Genomic DNA, 23,119 nt, shown 5'->3' with positions numbered 1-23,119 from the left:
GGGATCTCTGACATTTTTCCAAATGCAATAAATTGATTGCATCGATTGCAGCGGTCAATAGATCAATCACCTAATGATTTCAGCTCACGTTTCAATCGTAAAAACAAAACGTCTGCCTGTAGTGTTGCTGTGTTTGTGCTCCCTAAGAACAGATGTAAAATAAAAGCTACAGCAGCATCATGTGCTGTATGTGTCAGATTATTTATACATAAAAATCAGGTATTTGGACCTCGTGGACTGACACAGTTCAAGATCAGTTTATTGTTCAGTGAGACAAGGATGACATCACCAGCAGCAGCTATTTAGTTCAGGTGACAGAGCCTCTTCCTGCTTTGCAGGACACACACACACACACACACACACACACACACACACACACACACACACACACACACACACACACACACACACACACACACACACACACACACACACACACACACACACACACACACACACACACAAAGCCAAAAGAGGTGTAGCTCTCAGCTCCAGTGTGTCTGCTGTATCTTATTGGTCCACTCAGGTCTGTGGTGTACCGGGGATGAGACAGTGATGAATGCTGATATGATGCTTAATGTGACAGCAGCCAGGTCAGCCCGTTAAAGCCGAGGCAGTGTGGGTAAAGACACTCTCGAGTCTGCAAGCTGAGCACTCAGGCAGGGAGCTGCACCTTTACGTGAGCAGTGAAGCAACGGATAATGGTGTATCCCACACCCCCCGAGGGGAAAATGCTGCCAGGGTGCATTTACCAAATGACCTCTGACATTGCACATAGATGTAGAGACACCAGGACACAGACAGACAGACAGACAGACAGACAGACAGACAGACAAGGCACACGTAATACCCTATTCTAGAAGGCCAGGGTTAAATAAAGATTAGGGCTGAATCAGGAAATGCAAATAAAGCACAGCAGATATGTTCCATCCAGGAACAGGAGATCACATAAGGTCAGTCAGCGATCCTGAAGGCGGAGAAGGTCTGTTTTTCAGTCTCACATTCCTGTCATTCTGGCTGCAGAGTCTTAGGACTTGGACACACAGAAGACACCCATATGCCTGGCCAGATGACCTCTTGACAGCCTGAGCTCACATGAGAAGATCATATGAGACAGTTCTTCAATTCAGCGCGATCCTACTCCCAGACACAAAAACGTGACGCCTCCTTAGAAATTGTTATTGTTTTAAATCCCACTCAGGGTGGAGAACAGCACCATGTGGTGTTCTCGGGTCACATTAAAATAAGAAGTGGGGTGTGATTCATTTCTCAACCTCCAACCTCGCGCTGTGAATCCTTCCAAACTGTGATAGATGGTGTTTCCATTGGTCAGAGTGGCCCCTGCCCCTTGACAACACATGGTTGACTTCTCACACTGGAGGAATCCCCACCACTGGCCACAGAAACATCAAACAAATATGCTCAGGATGAGGGCTCATGGGTGGCTTCATATGATCTCTCTCACACATCTTTAGCAGCTCTCTGACCACATATTTTGATATGACATCCACCCTAAACCGTATGTGGCAGGAAAAGACAGAAACCAGTACCATCTTTTTCCCTGGGGAGCCACTGATCTACGTCATAAATATAAATGCAGGGCCAAAACAAAAACATCTGTGCACCTGGATCCTCAGAGAGATGTTTTTTTCTTCCTTTCTCCCACACAAATGAGTTGTATTATAGTCTTGAAATTGAACATAAAGTGGATTTCAGAGAACTAACATCCCAATTTATACACCAATGCCAGAATTTCCCAAAAACTGCTGTCTAACAGCTCTCCTTCATATGTCATCCGTGTTTATATGAATAATCAAGGACTCCAGTGAAGGAGTAACACAGGGCCTCGTGGAAATGATGCTTTATGTTAAAATCCCCACCCTGTTCCTTCCCTTGGCCCTGACCTGACCAAAGACCTGCGGCAGAGTTTGGACAGTCAGTGACCAAATGGAGTTAAGGGACGATCACACGCTCACAGGGTTTGTTCAAGAAGGCATCCCACAACATAAAAGCGGTACTGAAATCTCATTTTCAATCTACGCTCTCTGACCCACAGGCATTTAAATGAGATGCTATTTTTTAACTCTCTCCCTCTCTCTCTCTCTCTCTCCCTAACAGGATTTCCTCCAGACACAAAGACCACCATGCACTGCCAAACAGATAAGCACAGGCCAATGACTTGACACAAGAAGCCCATTCCTGTCATTCTTATTTTATTACAAATGGTGTTGATCCCACTGCTGAGCCCTGACATGAAACACATGTGAAAACAATTAACCTTCACACATACACACTGGGTCACTTCCCTCTTGAGTTAGAGAGCAACTTTCTAAAGTACAGCTGAAAGATGGGAGGCTTTACATGTACACTACATCAGTTAAAGCCTGTAAATGTATTGATGTGACTTGTCCTTAGCTTTAAGGGTTTTAAAAATCATATAGGAGTCCTTAAACCAATGAAAAAGGCCTCATGGTGCAGACACACTGGGCAGATTTGGGGTGGTTTAAAGTGAATCATTGGCCGCATTGATGCTTCAGCAGGGAAAAAGAAGTCTTACCTTTCCATAGTCGGTGGTGAGTACGAGGGACGAATCATCACAAGAGCTGACGGTGGAGGGGAGGAGCTGCTCTTTGTGTCTCAGCCAGACACGGGCCCCCTACAACACAATAGCCAGAGGAGCACCATTAGCATCTGGACACAGGGCTCATACTGGAGTCATCTGTTTGAAGCATAAAGTACTGGACATCTGCACAACAATCACATTTTTGGACATAGTTCATGTGCTTGTCATTTATGTAGGCCATTACTAGAGAGCAAGGAAGGGCAAAGTTCAGCCCAGAAACATGTTAAAGAAATATTCACGGTCCTTGAGTTCTAACATGAATGTGCCAGGTGAGCTGGTTAGTCAGAGCAGACAGCAGATATTGTTCTAGAAAAGCAAAGATAAGGCCTCTCTTCACTGTCTTTTGCCTATTTTTTGCCTGGTTCTCAGCATTGCTCTGCCACATAACCACTCTCTCACCACAGCAAACTGGCACAGTTATCCTCTTATTAAACTGTCATTGCCTTTTAGTAGAGAATAGTTGTTTGCCAGGCCTGCATGCAGAGGGTGTGTCAGGGACTAAAACTACCACTCGGAGTCATACACTCGCAGTAAAAACGTCAGAAAGGCTTTCAGCCTTTAGTTGTGAGGGGTAATTTACTCCACAAAATATAAGGATATGACCACAAAAGAGTATTTGTCACTTAAGAAAATCAATCAACACAAGTTCCTGTGCACTCTGTCACCTCTAGTTTCTATATCTAAATCAGGCAAACCACAGCACACCGTTTGTCATAGTCCCAGAACAGATCCTGGTTCCAGACAGAGATTAACACCATCACTACAGCTGATCTGGGCTGCTGTAGTAGTCTCCAGACCAGTGTTTGTGTATCCATGTGAAGTCACTGACCTTCCCAGACATGTTTGTTAGCAGCTCAGTAACCAGGAGCAATAACAGGAATCTAACGCTGATTGTTCAGAACGACTGTCATTTCCTTACACTGGTGGATGATACATTTATAGAACCGGCTGCCTTTTAATGACTGTAGCGGATGAGAACTCATGCCTGCGGCGGTCTAAGCTGAAAATCTTTTAGGATGACTGAATCCACATTTGTCAGGATCAAAAATCAGCAAATCTGGCCATTGGTTAAACAATAGAAATGAGTGAAGACCATCTGATGGTGACCCTATAACATTTAAAGGAACATTTTACACTTTGGGAAACATGCCCAGTCGCTTTCTTGCCAAGACTTAGAAGAGAGGATCAATACTACTCTCATCTGTCTGTTGAATATAAGGTTACAGTCATCAGATGATTAGCTTAGCATAAAGACTGGAAACAGCTAGCATGGCCGTGTTCTACTTTGAAGGTAACAGAATCAGTCTCTCTAAAGCTCAACAATCAGCACATAATATCGAGTTTGTTAAAACTGTACAAAAAACTGAAATGTAAAAATGACTATTTGGGGTTTATTAGGGATTATGAGTGTGATCTTCCCACACAAATTTAAGCAAGAAAGCGAGAAAACACATTCTCCAAAATTCCCTCAATCTGTTGTCTCAACTTCAGAAGTAATGTATAGCAAATTGAGCATCTTGTTTTTTAGTGTCAGCGTTTTGGCCTGAGGGTCACCCTCTCTTGTAAGAAGCTGGTCTTTGACCAACTAAACGCCATTAATCATCACCGTTGTGGTAGCCGGGAAAAACACAGAGCAAAAGGGAATCGTGTGTCCAGCAGAGCATAAAACTGAGGAGATCAATATGCATGGATTCCACTAGGAAACCTTATACAAGGTCACCACTTCCAGACATCAATCCTCATTAACTATTAACAACAGGCTGCCACGTGTGCACACGCACCCTCATCCATGGAGCACAAATGTGTTCGCCACAGGGTCAGCACAAAGGTTGCACCGCTTTTGTTAAATACATTAGATATTTACGTGAAATGCAACATGCTGGCGACAGTGCTGAATCACGGAGACAAAGAGGAAAGTAGGTCAACAAAGAATTATTCTGAGTCTATTTAATTAACTTGCTCAGCAGCTTAGAGTGATGATTGGTCCCCATTCTTTTCTTTATTTTGTGATTCAGGCTTCCTTTATGGACAAAGGGTCACTCAGCTCAACCAGCCAGTCTGCAAACCCACTTCCATCATCAAGGATCTTTTTTTGCTTTCAGGCGCTAATGGAGCGCAGCTAAATGTGGCTCTCTAAAACCATGGGGGACATCAGTGAGTGGGACGGAGGGGGTCGTGTAAATCAGGAGGAGGCTGGGGGTTGGGGGAGGGGAAAGAGGAAGGGTGCAGGCACCTGATAATGTCCCGCCTCCCATTGTCTGGAAAAAGAGGCAGGCAAACAGAAACATCAGCACACAGATGCAACAGAGGTTTTCTCCAACACATTACCTCAGTTTCCATTTAATACGAGACGACTGGTGACTTCCATACCAGCGGCAGGCTGTGTCGGCCTGGTACCAGCCTGGCATGCATGGCCTATTCAGGGGAAAAGCTGCTTCACGTGAGTTCGCTGAGGTCTAGCGAGGAGATTATCAGTGTTTACTCTATAGATTTTAAGAAGATCAGTCGCTGTTATGTAACTGGAAATCACAGCGACTTGAATTCAACAGAATATTGCTGGTACTCGTCGTCTTGTAGATGCTGTTTGTACTCAAACATTGGCCTGAGCTTGTCTGTCTGTACTTATAACAGCAACCATAGAACTGGCAGAGCAAAGAAACATGCAGGGGGTAGTTTGTAACAAAAGGTAGATTTGATGAGATGTTACACAATAAAACGGGAAAGCATTGGATGGCTCATAATACTGTGTTTCTACACCACATCCCAGAAATGCTTTGGTTTCAGTGACGCAAATATTAAAAGGATAATTTTCCAAGAACTTGACTTGAATGGTTCAGTCGCTGAGTCAGACTCACATAAAGTCTCACAAAGCGAACACCAGTAACTATTTTATAGATAAAACTCCACACAGCAAGCTCATTGCACACAGCTCATATTTTTTAAACAAGAATAAAGAGACCCAATAATTAACATAATAGCTGGTTAATCAAATGAGTCAACACACTATGGTAGACCAAAAGTCAGTGACAAGCTGGCCCATAAAGAGGCTAATTCTGGTTTGGATTTCAGCTCCAGCGTCTGTACAGAGTGACTTATTCTCTGGAGAAATGCCCACCAGACACTATAATCAAAGTTGGCCATAAACAGCCGTATCAGTAGTCACAAAACAAACAAAAAGCTGTACAAATTAGTCCTATTGTGTGCATGTGTCAGATTCTACCAATCATTTTTAGCTCACATCTCTTTTTTGTCATTTCAGGTTTTATTCATTCACTATATCCAAAAATCTCTATATATTTATATATAATATAAGCGAGTTATTCCCAAATTTGCTTTTTTAGCTATATTTTAGCTCAAGCTATCACAGAATTAGGACACATTCATCGTTTAATCTTGTCAATGTAAAAGTCATCCGAAATGTCATATTATGTCAGGAGTCAGCAATGAAAATTGTTAGCTGTGGGGACTCGGCCATGCAATCCTGAAAACACTCTGACATTTAGGTCCGCCATAAACACAGCGGTTTGTCTGGATGACTTTCAGCCAGTAAAATTTAAGTTGGTAGAAGTGGAGGGGCTCGCCAGTGACAGATGTGTTTGTCCATTTGTTTGCGTCTTTGTTTGTGTGTGTGTGTCTAAAGAGTCTGAAGCTGGAGGGTCTAAAGTAGAGATGAATTGTCTCAGCAACAGATGGTCTCACCAAAACTCCTCCCCCTTGTCCCCTCCATCCTCAGGAGCTGCGTCACTAAGTCAGAACAAGGCAACCACCTCTGACTGAGAGCTCAGAAGTTAACCAGGCGGAAATATCCCAAACAAAGGCCAGCTGGGAGGCAAAAGGACATGGGTATCAGCTTGTGTTAAGTTCCACAGACCTGAATCACCTGCTGCAGCACAACTAGGCATTCAGACCAGGGAAAGAGTTTGTGTACTTCTAGCATAATCACCAAAGTCATGAAACAGAGCTTTCAATGGGGTTATTTATCAGGTCTCGGTTGACGTCACTCCTGCACCTCCGGTAACTAAATGTTTTAATAGCTTAATTGAAAAGCAAAGCTGAAATGCTGCCATGACATTTCAAGCTCATGCTAATTTCATATTCTTAATGCTGCATGTCACTGAGCACAAGTAGCACTGCTGAGGCAGAACCGACTGACAATGGTAATCTGATCCACCAAAACAGGCCGCACGCTGCCGCCACATCATGCTTTCTGACACAGAAACCACTCGGGCTGAATGATGTGATCCATGAGTTGGAGGTTTGAGTTTCTGCGGCTTGTATAATGACATCCAGCTTAGAGATTTGTTAATGAATGAGCCTTAAATATTTAAGGGCATACACAGTGCAAGGCGCCACGGCTCTTTCTCTGCCGTCTGCCGTAGCATGAGGACAGGCAGTATCGGGTGGTCATATCAGCCGGAACAAAAGAAAGCTAATTAACTCATCCTGACTTTGACACGGTTGAACAATTAGTTATAATAAGCCAATTTCTTGGATCATAGTGTGGTTTCAAGGAGCGGTGAGCGAACGCCTGCCCAGCGGACAGCAGCGAACGGCTGCTGGTGCTGCAGGAACGGCTGACTGCTGGCCACGACCGACGCCCGGCCGAGAAAGGAGGCCATCCAGCTGGAGTCCGGACAAGCATCTCATTTGTTGTGCTTAGATGTGGAGGAGGATAAGCGTAACACGGGAACGTATCTACCAGGAACATGTTCGTCCGAAAGAAACTTTAGCTGTTGCTGCTTTCACTTCTCCCTCTCAAGTGTCTTTTCTTTCGTGTGCCCATTCACAACATTGTTTAGAATTATTTGTTCTGCAGTCATGTTTGCCTAAGATTGGTTTACAAGTTCCCAAAGACCTACAGCAACTCGTTCAGAAACAGATGTTGAAAAACACGTCTCGGTTTTATATATCCAGCACTCCACTGACACCTCAAATACTGGGATACAACAGCATTATCATGACAATAGAGAGTCACTAACCTTTCACCTTCACCTAGAGTGCCTGGACCGATGTGCAGTCCAGAGCACTGGCTGCATTTCAGAAGGTCTCATAGCAAATTGGCACCTGTCTGCTGTAGGTAAAATGATCTAAATATTAATATTCAAAAATATTATTTATTATTTGTTGTTTTGTAAATCAAAATTAAGGGATTTTTCCCCCCAAAGATTTTTAGTAAACATGAAGAAAGAGGTCAGGTGGCCAATGGATTCCTTGTTTTTGTTGTCTGAATATTTGGCTTTTACTGTGGTTGTAAAGTATATATGCAAAGAGCAAAGACACAGGAATGTATGGCAGAAGAAATTAAGAAAAAACAGGCAACAATGCAGGAGTTTATTGCTTAGTCCATCAAAAGGGACTGTAGCCAAATTCAGGGATTGTAACCAAATCTCCTGAATGTGAGCGGAATGAGGAGGAATCCGCCAAGTAGCTAGTGAGATTAAACAAATGGGCTGAGTGCAGCTGGGAGGGGAATCTGGGCAAAGGTCCCTCTGGGTCTTTGGCGACAAGCCTTCCAGAGGAGAAAGCTTTACATCCTGCAAAAAGCAAAACCTCAGCGGAAAGTTACTGGATATAATTTCACGTATATGGATATATGGAAATGAACTAAATTTAAACGTTTTCATGTGTGCTATGTGCACATATTTATGTATTTAAAAAAACTGGAAATATTTATTTTTCTGCTGTTCTGCTGAAGAGCTCCATTAACCAATAAGAGGCTAAGTGGCACTCTTGAGAGCTCTTGAGCAGTGGTTATTGAGGGAAATTTCTTGCACCCATTTTCCAAAGATGAAGTCATGCAGCTCTGGCAACAGCTCTCTGCTAGCTTCTGTAACCATCAAGCCACTGTCATTAAGCTCATGGCGTATATAGTTACTAAGCAGTATCAAGAACAAATAAAGACTAAAACAGTCATTTGATGCAAGTGCATGTCCCTTTTACATTTTCTTGTTTCTTTGTTTCCTCGTAGCCACTGTAACATCTGCCAGTGTGATGCACGCGGTGCAGCGAGTGCCTGCAGCCAGCATGGGGTGAGGGCAGGGAAGGGCAGGGCTTGTGACAGAGGGGAGAAATCAGATGATTAAAGGCAACCTCCAGCATCTGTGCTGGAAGACGGATGAATTAATGATGGAGGGAGCAGCTGATCAAAAATTAGCTAATGGAGGAGGAGGAGTCCCATGGGGAACATGGGCTTCCCCCAGTCTGTGGTGGAGGGGGAGTGAGCGGAAAAAGGGAAGAAAAAAAAGGGTGACGGGTGCAGTTTATCAATTGTTCTTTACTCCAAGGAGCCCCCCACTGAGGAAGTTATAAACAGAGCTGAAGCAGGATGGGCTTGGAGGCAGCAGCCTCACAGGTTAACACTATGAGGCGACTCGTGCTTTGTTTTCATATTCAGTGACTGTTTTTGTTAAAGCAGAAGGTCTGAGAATGATGAAGTTATAAATGAAGATCATACATTCAATGAAGCAGCAGTGTGCTGTCATCAGTGTGTTTTAAGCTAGTTTCATTAACATACTAAATGGATCACAACAGTCATCTAGCAAGTAAAGCAAATGTGTACATGGTTGTGTGTGTGTGTACAAGCATGTGTATCTGTCTGTCTGTGGTCTGTCTGTGTGTGTCCGAAGGGGGGGGGGGGGTTAAAAGGCACCTCCCCCATCAGTGTCTGTTGTAGCTAATCAGCAATGTTACTAATGAGTGTATTGAAGTGAATTTGCATAACAAATTATGTCTTGAGGAGCACAACAGAAAGAGGAGGAAGACTTGACGCTCTGCCACAGACTCCTGGCAAAGTATCCTGCTTTACATACTTATCCTGCGAGGGCACATTTTCTTTAAGCTACTGTTCTGGAGTGATCAAAGTATTAGTATGATCCTGTGCTCGGGGGTTATTACACTTTTTCTAAGAACAAAAACGGGTTCTAGGGGGCAACAAATGGTGTGATGACTGCATGTTTGATTGGATTGTCAGCTCAGCTTCACGACTTTGAGTATCTACAGAGCCACCTGGCATTCCTCCTCCTCCTGTCTGTCATCTACATATCGGGCCCTCTCTGCACTCAGAGAACTGTGGACCGTTATGGGGTCACACAGCAGGAATCCCAGATATTTCAGGAATGCTGCTCAGTCAGGGCTGTCAGAGACTGAGGGTGCGTGTGTCTGTGACATCTGGGGCACTGTCAGTGGGGTTCTGGTTGTTGAGTTTGAATGGAGCCGTCACTGGGCGTCCTGGCTCCCGTTACATTGCCTTTGACCTTCGCTCACACCTCACACAGTCCCAGACTGATCATTATGGCTCATGGGGACCCCCCTCGTCTTACATAATTTATCACTTTGGTCATGTGTTGCATTGTTGACACAAATTAGTCATTAATCAAATGACAAAAAATGAGATAATGTTATCATAATGTTGATAACTGATCATTCAAGTAAGTCACTGAGTAAGTTGCTTTTTACAGCTTCCCCAATGTTTGATGCCACAAAGACCTGAAATGAGTCATAGTCAGCCGATTCACTGATCGATAGAAAATGAATCAGCAGTTTATTCTGATAAATTATTCATTTAAGGAAAGTACTAAGCATACCCTGATTCAAGCTTGCCAAATGTGAGGATTTGTTTCTTCTCTTGCCTAATGTGATAGTGAGCTGAACATCTTTGTGTTTTGGACTGTTGGTCTGAAAACACAAGCAGTCTGGGGATGTCATGTTGGACCAAATGATTGATCCATTACTCGAAAAAGCGAGTCAGCAGATTTGTCCATTCAAGATTCAAGATTCAAAGTGTTTATTGTCATGTATACAGTGTAGAAACAAGTTTCCCTGTACAATGAAAATCTTGCTTTGCCATCCGCACCGAATGCCAAAGAGTGAAAAAGGAGAGGATAGAATAGAATATAAAACATATAAATATAAACTGTAAATGTAAATGTAAATAATGAAACTGATGAATGACGAAAATAATGCCACTACTTCCGATACTCTCATAGCAGTCTCAAACCACTACTCACAGGAGATATGTATGGCATTGAACACAGACTGTGCTGCAGTGCATCCATCCAGGAATGGCTGATAAACTGAGAAACACTGCTGCCATTTAACTCTTGCTGGGGAATGTGGCAAGTATTTTGTCTGAGTTGGGTTCAAGTAGGTGAGATAAACATATGCACAGTCTTGAAAACAGGGAACTTTCCTCCTCTTGTGACTCTCAGTATCTCAGTGTATGATGCTACAAACAACCTAAGGCCAAACCACACACACAGTCGTGCCTAATAAAACAGGCCGGGAATGGATGGGAAAGCTAGCAGGTCACGGCTGTGGATTGTGCCATGCTGTGCTGTTTGTTTCTGTTAAGCACCAAGGTGCCAGTTAGACTCTCCAGGCTATGGCAGTCAAGACTCATGCAGTGTGGGATGTGTACTCAGGCCCGACGGGGTGCTCATCCTGCAAATTAGTCCAGAAATTACAACTACAGCAGCAACCTCATCACATGAGAGTCAACAATTTTAGAGTTAATACATTTTTTTTTTTACCTCAGGCTATATTCCCTTGTGGTTGTTGCACGTTGTTTTACATACACGCATAGGAAAATATAACATGTAGGAAAAGTATATGTAGAGACACATGTACTCCATCCCATAATAGGCTGCCTGTGTGCGCAGTAATCATAGGGGGCTAAAAAAGGAAAGTCAACATCTGGGATGGGAGCACCCAGAGCAGTAATCACAGGTTGGCTGTTATTAAGCTGCCATACTGCCATACCGAACTGAGAGGATTTCAGCTACACTCATTACCAGCTCACAGTGTCCATCAGGTAGGGCAGCCAAGGTGAAGGCCAACAGAGATTCATTGTGTGAGGGGTAAACAGAGATTAATATCTGCTTAACAGATAGTGAACAGATACATTTTCTCTGTGTAAGAATCCTGCCACTCAGACACACTGCACTCAGATCTGGTAAAAACATAATAATTGGTGGGATTTGGTCTGTTTTCAGGTCCAGAACCACCTGCTAGACACGTGATCCTATCCTGGCTCCAGTTTCAAACCATTCCTTCAATTAACATCGAGGTGTTTACAATGTACTGGATTAAAAATGAAAATTAACAGCTCTTTTCTCTCAAATAATTTATTTTCTTAACTCCCTTGTACAAATGTGCCACTTGTACTTTTCCATGTCGCTGTTGCTCTTACACTGAACAAGAAAAGTACATCAAACCATGAGCTAATTGCTTTTACAAGTCCAGACGTACTACTTCATGACTGTACACTATTTCTTCGTTTCACTTTAAACTCACAGATTAGACAGACAATGGGGGCGGATGTTTTCTTTCCCCATACACTTGACGAGATGGCAAAGAGTTAGTGATTCACCAAAGTGCCCCTATGGTGATTTATATTTCAGAGAATGACACACCCAGGACTCTCCCGATAAGGATACACACACACACACACGCACGCACTTGCACTAGGAGGGAAGGAAGGATGGGTGTTGGAGAATTGATTGAATGTTACTGGTATGTTTAACATTATTGTATAGTTTTTTTCTGTATAGCTATTTATCTATTTTTTTTAAATCCTGAGGTGACATTGAAGGCAAAAGGGCAAAGCAAGAATTTCATTGTGCGATAAAACATGTGACAATATAACAATTGAATAGAATTGAATTTTTATGAGCTGGGTCTTGTGAACATTATGCAATGTTCTTCTGTCAGACGCTATGAGAGACTGGAGGGGGTGTAACTAATAAGCCAGAATCAGGCTGGTTGTTAGTGAAGGTTAGCTATTAAAGAAATAGTAAAAGGCTACTTTGCTCTCTGGCGAAGATTGATACCACTGTCATGTCTTTAAGTTAAATATGAGGCCACCGCCTGCAACAGTTTAGCTTAGCTTAGCTTAGCTTAGCTTAGCTTAGCACACAGGCCGGAGTGGGGAAACAGCTAGCATTGCTCTATCAAAAGGTAACAAAAACCACCTACGAGCATCTCTAAAGCTCACCAATTAACACATTATATCTCATTAGTGTGAACACCTTGCCATGTATACGCTGGGGTTTTTGTATGAATAACTAGTTAATAATGAGTGTTAGCTTCACACAGAAACGAGCTAGCTATGTTACGCTAAGCCAACTGTTGGTATATACTATAAGTTTATAGCCTTATATTTACCAAACAAATTTGAGAGCGGTAATAATCTTCCCTTTTAACTGTCAGTAAGAGAGTGAGAAAGAAAGAAAGTGCATTTCCCCAAACTAACATTAAATGTTACTGGTTCTGGGAAGACAAGCAGACAAGACTGCCAGAGACTCCATGAAAGAAGAGGTCATGTCACTTTACACAGAAACTGTTTGTCCATCATCATGAGCTAATTGACAGGTAGACAAACTACGGCACTGCACTGTTTGTCATTAGTATGAAGATGTTCTTTTCCTTTTACCATCACAAACACGGACAGTTTTGTCTGTGAAGCTTGATGAGGTAGCGGGTTAAAGCTAAAGTCAACAGCGTGCTGTCAGCAGGAGGTTATCACAGTACTGAGCTCCCCGTGTGACGGTCAGATCAGTGATAGACGAGGGTCATGTTACTGATAGAGACGCAAGAAACGCAAACACAAGCCAACGAGGTGAAAATGCAAGATCTTCAATCAATCAGTCGATTCAAGTATCAAAGCAGACTTAAAATGTAGAGAATTATTTGTGATGTTGAAATGGAAATTCAACAAATTCCAAATTGTTAGCATGAACGGTGGTTTCCAAACCTACACTGCCTCCACTAGCACCAGGCGTCTGTGTCATTATAAGACAGGATTATCTATGTTATTTGGTGTGTGGTCAAAAAATGCCTTGTGGTAATTAGTCCCAGAGCTCTTGTGACAGATTAAACCACCTCCAGACTGTACCAAAGCTGCAGGAGTTCTGCTGACGCACACATAAACCACTGCCTTAATAATACCTTCCACTGTTTGTTCATAAACAACCAGCGCCGTTAATTCACCACAACTTCGAGACACTCTACGGCATTGTTTGAAAGTCCCCTAATTTGATGCAATAATGCACACAATAACCACTTCAAGCCTGATTCCAAGTCAGGACAGCTGCTTAGTAAAAAAAAGAAAATCAAAGGAATGTCGGGCCCATTAGCCGTTTTTTGTACATTCTCTTCCTTCCATTTTTACATCCTAACTTCACATCCTAACTTCCTTCCTCACTCCATCGGCCGTCTGCTTGGCTGTAAGTGAGGAGAGATGATCTCAGATTCTCAGCTCAGCAAAGTGGCAGCTGGAGGAAGTGACAACTGGGTAGAAAAGACCCTGTGTAGAAAAATAGTCCACCCTCTGGAGCAGGTTGGCCTTTCTCACATTACCCGTTTCTAAAAAGAATGCTTAGCGAGCATGCAGATCCACGGCTCTGGCTTCAAAGACGGAGACATAAACAGCACATAGGGCTGCAGGGGATGTTTCAGGATGGGGGAAAATGTGTGTGTGTGTGTGTGTGGTGTGTGTGGTGTGTGCGGAGACGGGGGGTAGTGGTGGTGGTGGTGGTGGTGATGGTGTGAAACCCAAATCCTTGTCACAGCACCTCTACAGAGCATGGATGACAGGCGGCCCTGACTGGGAATTCAAGGGGTCAAGGCTGGGAATCTGGGATTCCCTCTGTCAGAGTATCTTTGAAGGAGAGGAATTCGGTGTGTAATGCAAGGAAGGAGTTAACGGGTGTGGAAACGTCCTCGTGTGGCTTTACAGTGTGAAGCAGCTGCCGCCATAAAGGAACTGACTACCAAGTTTAGAACTAAGCATAGCTGGGATTCAACTTCGTCAACAGGATGTTTCACAAAGACATAAAATATCTAAGGGGCTCTGTTATAAGTGATTGTGTGTGTGTGTGAAGGAGAGGAAGAGAGGTAAATCTGGCTTTAAACAAAGATACAAAAAGCTACACAGGCCTGTATGTGGGAATATACTGAATACAGGAATCATATTTCCTAATTCATGAAAGTCCATCCTGACCAAACCACGCAGTCTGGAAGACATTAGAGAGCACTGGCCAAATATCTGACACATTACAGGTATCTGTGTGCGTCAAAAGGCAGCAACGCTGAGGGTTTTATGCTGTTGTGTCAGCTCCTGAGAGGAAAGGCCAGGCTGATGGACAGGATGAGCTTTCAGGATGAACCTCTGAGCACACACCCTTGTACCTGCCACTCCTCTTTCTCTCTAACCCCTGTCACCACCTTCACCATCGCGAACAGGAAAGCTGACTCTAGATTAGAAGTGGACAAATGGTCTGAGTCACTGGTCAGCGTTCATTTCAATAAATCTGATGCGCGAAAGAATCTCAGATGGAGAAGCAGATTCAAACATGGCTGCGAAGTCTTACAAAAGAACAATCTCATCACTCACGTGTTTAGTACATCCACATCGTGTTTGCTGTCATGATCAGACTGATTGATTCACTGCACGCACAATACTAAATCATGCCTTAGATTCATCCTGCTGCACTTGTTTTCATCGAGTTGAGTTAAATCCTCGTCTTACTTCACTTCCAGAATTCCTGCTTAATCAAATCCACACTGGTTGCACTGAGGAGTTCAGGATGCTGGCTTCTTTCCATGACCCGAAAGTCATTTTAAAAAACCAGGGCAGCTCATTCATTTATTCTAATGGAGTTTTAAAAAAAAATAAATAATGAAATGACCACCACAAATAAATGTTTTCTACCGTGGCGCTCCATTAATGATTAGTTTGCTTCTGACTTTTATCAGTTGAATTGGCTTTAATAGCTTTTAAACCTCTGACAGCATCATCTAAACACTACAAATTGATTCATCCTGACCACATTACACATCAAATAAATTTCTGTCTTTCCGTCGCTTGCACTGTTTGTTATATATCTCAGGATGAAAAGCAATATACCAGATAACCACATTAGGAAAAAAAATGCAGCCTGGATGAATTCAAATGAATCTCTGAGGAGATCTCACACAGTTGGACAAAGGACAGGACACACACCAGGTTACGACACTGATCTCCGCTGAGCTGAGCTGAAATAATAACCATCCTCATCCTCAGGACAGCATATCACTCTAATAAAATCAGATTATGACCCAAAATCCAGTTCACCTTAATCTGCTTGCTACATGGTTGGTTTATACAACAGGATATTGAAAACTATACTTTACAGCACCTGTGCAGCCTCTCAAAGGCTGACGCTTTTATTTCCAGACTGAAATCAACAAAAGATGGTATTTTTTAGAGGAAATATTGCTCAGTCTAACCACTTTCATGCCAAAAATGACAAGAATTCAGTAATTTCCCCATCCTCGTAATGTGGAAATAAACAGTATTGGATCGCTAGTTTCAAAACTCATAAAACTCATGTGACGTTTTTTGAAGCTTAGTGAAACTCTGGAACTATTTCCTTGTTTTACATAGCGTTGGTCAATCAGGATGTTTAAGAATGAATGACCTCAATTAGTGTAGCATCCCTTTGTATCTCAGTTCAAAGCTAAGCCTCATAAGGAGACACCATCATCCAGGAGTCACCACTGACATACTGCCTGTGTTAAGTACTGTTGATGCTGCAGGTAGAGGAGAGTGGAGGGACTATGAGAGGAGGAGACTCACATCACTCTCACACACACACACACACACACACACACACACACACACAGTCTGTCTGAGAGTGTGTGTGCCCTCCTCTGAGTCAGAGGGGGAATGACACATCAGACCTGTAGCCGGTCTGTACACGGCCTGTGTGTGTGTGAGGGTGCTGGTGTCTGGGCTCCATCCTACATTCACACACTCAGCTTTATCAGGCAGCCAGTGCTGAGACTGTCTGACATAAACTAAAACTACAAAAGAGGAGGAAAAGCAGCTAATCGGAGGCACTGAGATGCTGTCAGAGGGATGCTGAGAGATTTTTAAAACCTTGCACAGCAGTAATGTAGTCATGTATATGTATAGGCTATAGGCTATTTGGGGTGTTACAGTTCCCACTGCAGCTGCACCCTGCACTCACACCACAGCCAGTCTGAGAAATATCAGTGGCTGAGAAAGCACCACAAAGATCACAATAACAGTGGACTGACTTAACAAACTTTACATGGGCTACACTGATGTGAGATCCAGCCGGGCTCAGACACAACACAGGGAAGCAAAACAAAGACGGACGCGGTCCGGGAATAGCTGAAGAATCACGCTGAAAGTAGAGATGAAAATGCAAAAACATGTTTTCTGTGAAGGGAAAAGGAGTCTAACTCACCTCTGAGAAGAATGCATCCATTTTAACCAGCGGCCGACCTCACGTCCCTTTGTAGTCTGAGTTCAGGGTACCACAGTTGAGGAGGAGAGGTCGCTGTACTCCCAAATGATTTCCATCCGCTTCCGTTGAGATTAAGAGAAAAAAAAAAATCTTTTGGGGTTTTTTTTTTTTTGCTCAGAGGAGTCACAAAAGAAGCATTGCGCTCTGCTGTTTTCTGACACCTCGCAGTAGTTGTTGTCTTAAGCGTCTGCACAGTGTCCCGTGAAGCCGCTGCGCTGCTGTGCTGTGTTTCTGCTGTCTAGTCATTTCAATGGACCCGGCTCATTATGCACGGGGGCGGAGCCTGCAGGGTCAGACTCCTCCCCTCAGCATACGCCCTCTTTGTGTCCATGTCCACAAAGGGTCCGACGAGTTCACAGGATGTGCACGTTTCCCCCTGTTGTTCAACACACACATGGTTACTCTTGACGTGAGACGGGGACGTTGAGACAGAAATAAATGTACAAAGGGAGGGTTTGTTGTCAAGTGAAAGATTGCTGCAGCGTACTCTGTTCACTCTCAGTTATCCAAGTATGCATGTGCCAGACAGAGGATAACAATCATTGTTTTGACTTCATCCTTTGGGGCAAAAAAAAAAAAACTCATCAGATCAGGACCAGAAGATTATCGCTTGTTTACCAAGTGATGTGGCTCTCAGTATATGTGCAGTCACATATTATGTAGGACATCAGTAAATGATATGTGACAAAGGCAGGAATGAATGGACCAAGTTTTGGGAGATTGATCCCATAGGTGGGACACTGGCTGGGGAATTAAATATGTCTTGAGCACCCGAGTTTATCCGATTATCTGGTGCAGAAAGGTGGCATTGAATTCGTGGTGCCAGACTTGTTCTCATTCTTTTACCATCTATCCTGGTTTAATCCAAATAAAGCTAATAAAGAGTGTATTTTATTTCGGCTAGGATCTTGTGTGACTGATTGAAACACTGACTTGAGTTTGACTCATTTTCTAGGAAGCTGTTAGCTTTAGTCCTTTTGTTTTTAGTTTCATTTTGCAATGTAATGCTAACACTTGATTGTGTCAGTACTGTTTCATATAAATCATTGTATTCTTTTAGATTTCATTTTATTTGTCATGACTGTGCTTAAAGAAAAAGAAAACTATAAATTACATTTTAATTACTTTTACCTTAGAGGGTGCTACAAATTCAGTTCTCTCACTTTTGAGATTACATCTATATTTATTATTATTATTATTATTATTTAGTATTTACATCTGGAGCAGCGTGCCTGGAGTTTGCGTTGGGGCATATAGATGACTGTGCACAAGCTAGCAAACTACACAGAAATACATTATTATTGCACATTTTGTTCGCACTCATCAGATGAAATCATACAAGTTGTCTTGATGCATGCAATCAATTCCATTGAACAAGAGAGAGAACTCAAGCTTTTAATCTGCGACCTTATGCCAGTGAGATCAGCCACTGTGTCGCAACCTTTGGATCACAGTGAACAGATAGACAGACACTTAATCTACAGTATAGGCAATAGTCATGCAATGGATCCAGAGCGGCAAACTGTGTTGTGTCTCGTATGTAATCAGTGTTGACTGTGTGGTAACTACTGGTTGTTTTAATCAGTCTCTGAAATGTATTTGATAATGTTGTTCACAGCTCCCAAAGCTGCCTCCTTGTGGCATTGTTGCATGTTGACCTCCCATTTGATTACGACGGGTACAACCGGGTTCTAAAACAGGCCATAATGTGATTTCTTAACTGTCGGACTTCTCAGGACTTTGGTTCAGATGGTGTCAAGGTAAATGTAGTGATGTAGTTTTATGAACAATGAGCAATGGTTAGCAGGTCCATATATCCCTGTTTGTGACATGCTACTATAAAGTAAAGTAACTTTAGGCAACATGGGATGTGTTTTTCCAATAAATGCAGGATCTGAAACCTATTTTAGAAGCACTTTTTGTTATATTGATTGAAATTCTCAGCCCGACAGTGATCAATAAATGAAATAGTTTGACAAAAAAAAACCCAAAAGATCTGGTGTTTGTGGTTGTCACAGGACTGCGCATGTTGCAAAGTGTTGCCATTGCTGGACTGAGTGGAGTCTTCCACAGACGAACAAATGATATCATTATCACGGACTCGTCCTCCAGCACTAACAATAGACAGGCAGTGTGTTCATGTGTTGTGGGGGAGTGGCTCTGGAGGAAAGCCTGAGGAGAGGGGGGTGGGATATTGTCGGTTGGACACTTTGAAAATCAAGCTACTTTTAATAGTTTCTCTAACATTGCAGACTCTGCCTTTAATGCACTAAAAGAAAAAGCGCAGTTTTCATAATATCTCTCATAGGGAACTTTAATTATACATTCAGCATAGCCTAATGTATGATACTACAAGTGAAACGTGTGTATAAGAGAAGGGCACGGCTTAATTTGATCCTTAGCAGTCCAAAAGACAGCCACTAATTCAAACAAATACTCAATTTATCCATGACTTATTGATGCACTGATGATCTCTGAGTGAACCCAAACTATTTTTTATTCTTACATATCATAATGATTTTAATAAATTCATATAGGTGAGTTTTTCTAGCTCCTAATACAATAGTTATTCTAATATAAAAATGTATAGTTTTTTTTTTTTGTCAGTATGAGATTGGGGGAGTTTAACGTAGTGACCCAATAATTCCTCATTAGAAGGTTAAGAGCAGCTTTAATAACAACAACCCAATCATTGTTTTGTGTTCCTGTAAGAAATAATACTTTGAGTGCCAAACCTAGACTAACACTCAGATTCACCCAATTCACCACCACCTGCTCTGATTCTCTGCTGTGCTACACAAATGAATAATTATGTGTTGGGTAACTTCAGTGCAAAAGACCAGACAGGTTCTCTGCTCTCACCCACTGCCAGTTTTAATCGTGTCTGGATAAATGTCCTTTCCCGACCTTAATGTTAAAACAGATCTATAGCAGCATGTAGTAAAGTGCAGGCTTAAAATGTCTCTGTGCTGTTTCCAAAAATTATACAGTGTACACATGCAGTCTATTTTATAGAGTTTATACATTTATTTAGTAAATGTATAAACTAATATTATCAGTGTTGGGTACATTTGACTTTTTTCCTTTAGTTGTCACAGACATCTTTACAAGTATTTAAAGTTAGTCACATTTTGTTATGAACCTTAGTACAGACCACAATTTAGTGTGAAAACATCAACAGTGCTGTATTGGGCAGTACAAGAGAGTGAACAGTCCATAACGTGTCTCTGGTGATTTGACCTTAATCGTAAAATCGCAGATGAATGCCAGCTCGGATTAAAGTAGCCAAAGTGGCTTGCTGAGGATATTCAGACTTGCACTGACTGAGCTTTACCCATTACATATTTGCCAAAACCAAACAATAGTGAAAGAGCTGCTCTTTGAGTGCGTCACTGATTTGACCCTTCCATGTGAAACTGTGGTGAGCTGGCTGGTAGGGAGTAGATCCAGAGCAAGGTGTTTTTTTCACTCTACCTGAGAGGACAAAGAGAGCAAGAACACAACATCCATTTGTGTGATCGAGATCCCCAGAGGCACCGGGGGAAGGGTCAGAGATCATAAGACCTGCTGTTCTTGGCTCCTCAATTAGCTACAAGTCAACATACGCTGGTTTGGTCCTTTTGAGGAGAGCGATTGTGCAGGTGAAGTGTGAACAATGTTTTAAGAGTCAATATTCAAAAATAGCTACCACTAGTCATCCTAATTTTGTTTCTATAAAAGGAGAATTTATGAGGGAGCAAGACTTACTGTTTAGACTGTTTTTGTTCATGTGGATAAATACAACAATAAGTACATATATGTAAGCACACAAGTTGTTGTTTGTTTGTTCATTAAAAGTTTTCAGTTACCCTACATACCAGGGTAGCTGCCGCAGGAGATGCCAGGCATACCAACGACTGACAAAAAGATCGGCTGAGTATTGGGCCTGTACGTTGATACTGAAATGTGAAACTGAAAACAACAAGCAGATGTGCTTTTGTAATGAAGGATAGTTATCAGTCCTTTACTCTACAGAGTTACAAAGGCAACAAGAATGTCCCACCAGTAGAAATAACAAGAGGCAGCAAGATGGATCCAAGAAAATGGAAATGATGGTGACAAAATGTTTTAAAAGAAGCAAAAGTTTTAAAAAAAGCTCTTTAGTGTTGCATTCCCCAAGCTGTAAAAGAGAAAGCTTCGCGGCAGCACACATAGATTTACTGTACAATCTTTGTCCCCACTTCCTGCTCTTACAGCATGTGGACCATTTGTGGAAAGATCTGTGGCTGCAGAAACGGTCTTAACAGCCACCCGCAGTGGCACCAACAGACATAGCCAGAGCCGCTACACCACATGCATGAAAGACAGTTTTTTAATGGGCTCCTCCAACGAAGTTACCAAGAGACAGTAACGTGACCGCTTCTGATCAATGTTCTGCCTCTGCTATATAAATGTCTGATTAAGGGTGAAAAAACAGAGCGTGACATGTGAGGAATTGTGTATTTGGAGGGCGAATGGAGACAGAACGTCTGCGATGAGCCTCCCATTGGCAGACAAGACCTCAGGCAAAGTCATTCAAGTCGGGTGAAGGACCCTTTTGCAGCCTCGTGTCAAATAATGGGTAAGTGTGGCTTGAGGACATGTGATGGTCCCATTGATGGAGAGTGACCGCTTGATTAGTCACTGCAAAGCCATGAGCTGCCAGTCACAACCAAACCATGATAATCACTTAACTGGCGGTGGTTTGATTATGTAAAAAGCATTCATCCATGTATCATGAGTGCCGGCTGAACCACAACGACTGACTTGATCTACACTCAGTTGTATGATTATGGCACTGTTTGCTTTTCTATGATTTACACTTAGAGGCAGCGGCAACACTGTCAAGCACAACAAAGTCCATGTACTGAAAATCCAGCTGCAGTGTCCAGTTATTAACCTGTAAATATTACACAGGCGTGTTTATGTAGCTTAAAATCACAAATGAAAGTAAATAAAGCACAAACAACATCAAGTAAACAAGTGTAATTAGTTTAAGAGTTTAATCAAGCCATTCATATGAATGGAAGTAATGATGTAATGGTCCCTTCTGTTGAATTTCACCAATGAAATTGATGTGGTCTTTGCTTATTCTTCTTTCAGGATGGTGACAGCTGTGTCAGGGGAGCAGTGGATTATTGGACACACCCAGGGAACAAAGCAAACAAGGAGGGAGGGCGGGAGGGAGAGGGTATAAAATTGATTGATACAAATGTAGTTTAGCTGAGATGGATGGCAAGAGGAGAGAAGAGAATGTGAACATTGAGATAAAAATGAAGCGATATCATTAAACAAACGTGATTCAATCTGTATCGGATCACTCTCAGTGGCAGCGTCACATTAATGTGTAAATATGGTCGATGACAGATCCTGGTGCCACATTTATCGAATTATGTGGCTGATCCTAGAACACCACAGAGCGAGGAGGTCTCCAACTGGAAGCATTACTCACATCTATGACAACAATCTGTGCTGTTTTTACAACAGAGGGGACAAGATGGTGATCTGTAAGTGGTTTTTGTGATTTGGTGGATTCAATTATAAGTGAGTTTAGTTTCAATAAAATGTTAGTGTTTTTTTCATATAAAAATAACCTTATGCAAGTTATCAATGTCTAAATCTACTAGATATAAAAAACTTTAATTTTGTTTAAGAGTTTAAGATTTAAGAGATTAAGATTAAAGAGTGTGTGTTTTATGCGGCACCATTTCATGCAAAACTAAGATAATAATAATCATAATAATAACTTAGATGTATATAGCGCCTTTAAAGAAACCCAAGGACACTTGAAAGCTGAAAGCTGCTACATTTTTTTTTTTTTTTTATTCTGTATTGCATAAAGAATTATACAATTAAGTGAGAGCCCTGCTGTGCATGGCTTTGGGGGGCAAGGAAGGGGAAAAGCAAACATGCATTTAAAAAAAATTATTTAAACAAATGAAATGAATGAGGTAAGAAAACCAGGAATACAGCCATGCTAGCAGCTCTACCTCTATCACTAGACATTCATCACCATGGCTGGTTTGGTTTATAAGGCTCTCCATCAGCTCCAACAGGGTTCAGGCACCAGGATTTAACGATATACAGTATCTCACCACAAACATTCCTCCTCAGACATGCTTGCACCCCAAGCGCATACCATACCTTCCTTGAGGCAGAGGAATGG

General features: G+C 42.3%; 1 protein-coding gene across 1 annotated transcript in view; it reads right to left on the bottom strand.

Moving 5' to 3' along the window:
• The window catches only part of myo10l3 (myosin X, like 3), a 51,744-nt gene extending 36,890 nt beyond the window's left edge, over positions 1 to 14,854 (bottom strand). Inside the window, exons 1-2 of the mRNA XM_070838369.1 lie at positions 14,810 to 14,854; positions 2,558 to 2,656 (exon numbers count right to left, since the gene is read on the bottom strand). Of these exons, the coding sequence (XP_070694470.1) occupies positions 2,558 to 2,656; positions 14,810 to 14,854 (144 nt within the window). The remainder of the gene's footprint in view (positions 1 to 2,557; positions 2,657 to 14,809) is intronic.
• Between the last annotated feature and the right edge of the window lie 8,265 nt (positions 14,855 to 23,119).

The sequence above is a fragment of the Pempheris klunzingeri genome, chromosome 10, assembly GCF_042242105.1.
Source record: "Pempheris klunzingeri isolate RE-2024b chromosome 10, fPemKlu1.hap1, whole genome shotgun sequence".
Classification (NCBI taxonomy): Eukaryota; Metazoa; Chordata; class Actinopteri; order Acropomatiformes; family Pempheridae; genus Pempheris; species Pempheris klunzingeri.
Note: the sequence above shows the minus strand (reverse complement) of the source record. Positions and strands in the feature narration are given on the sequence as shown.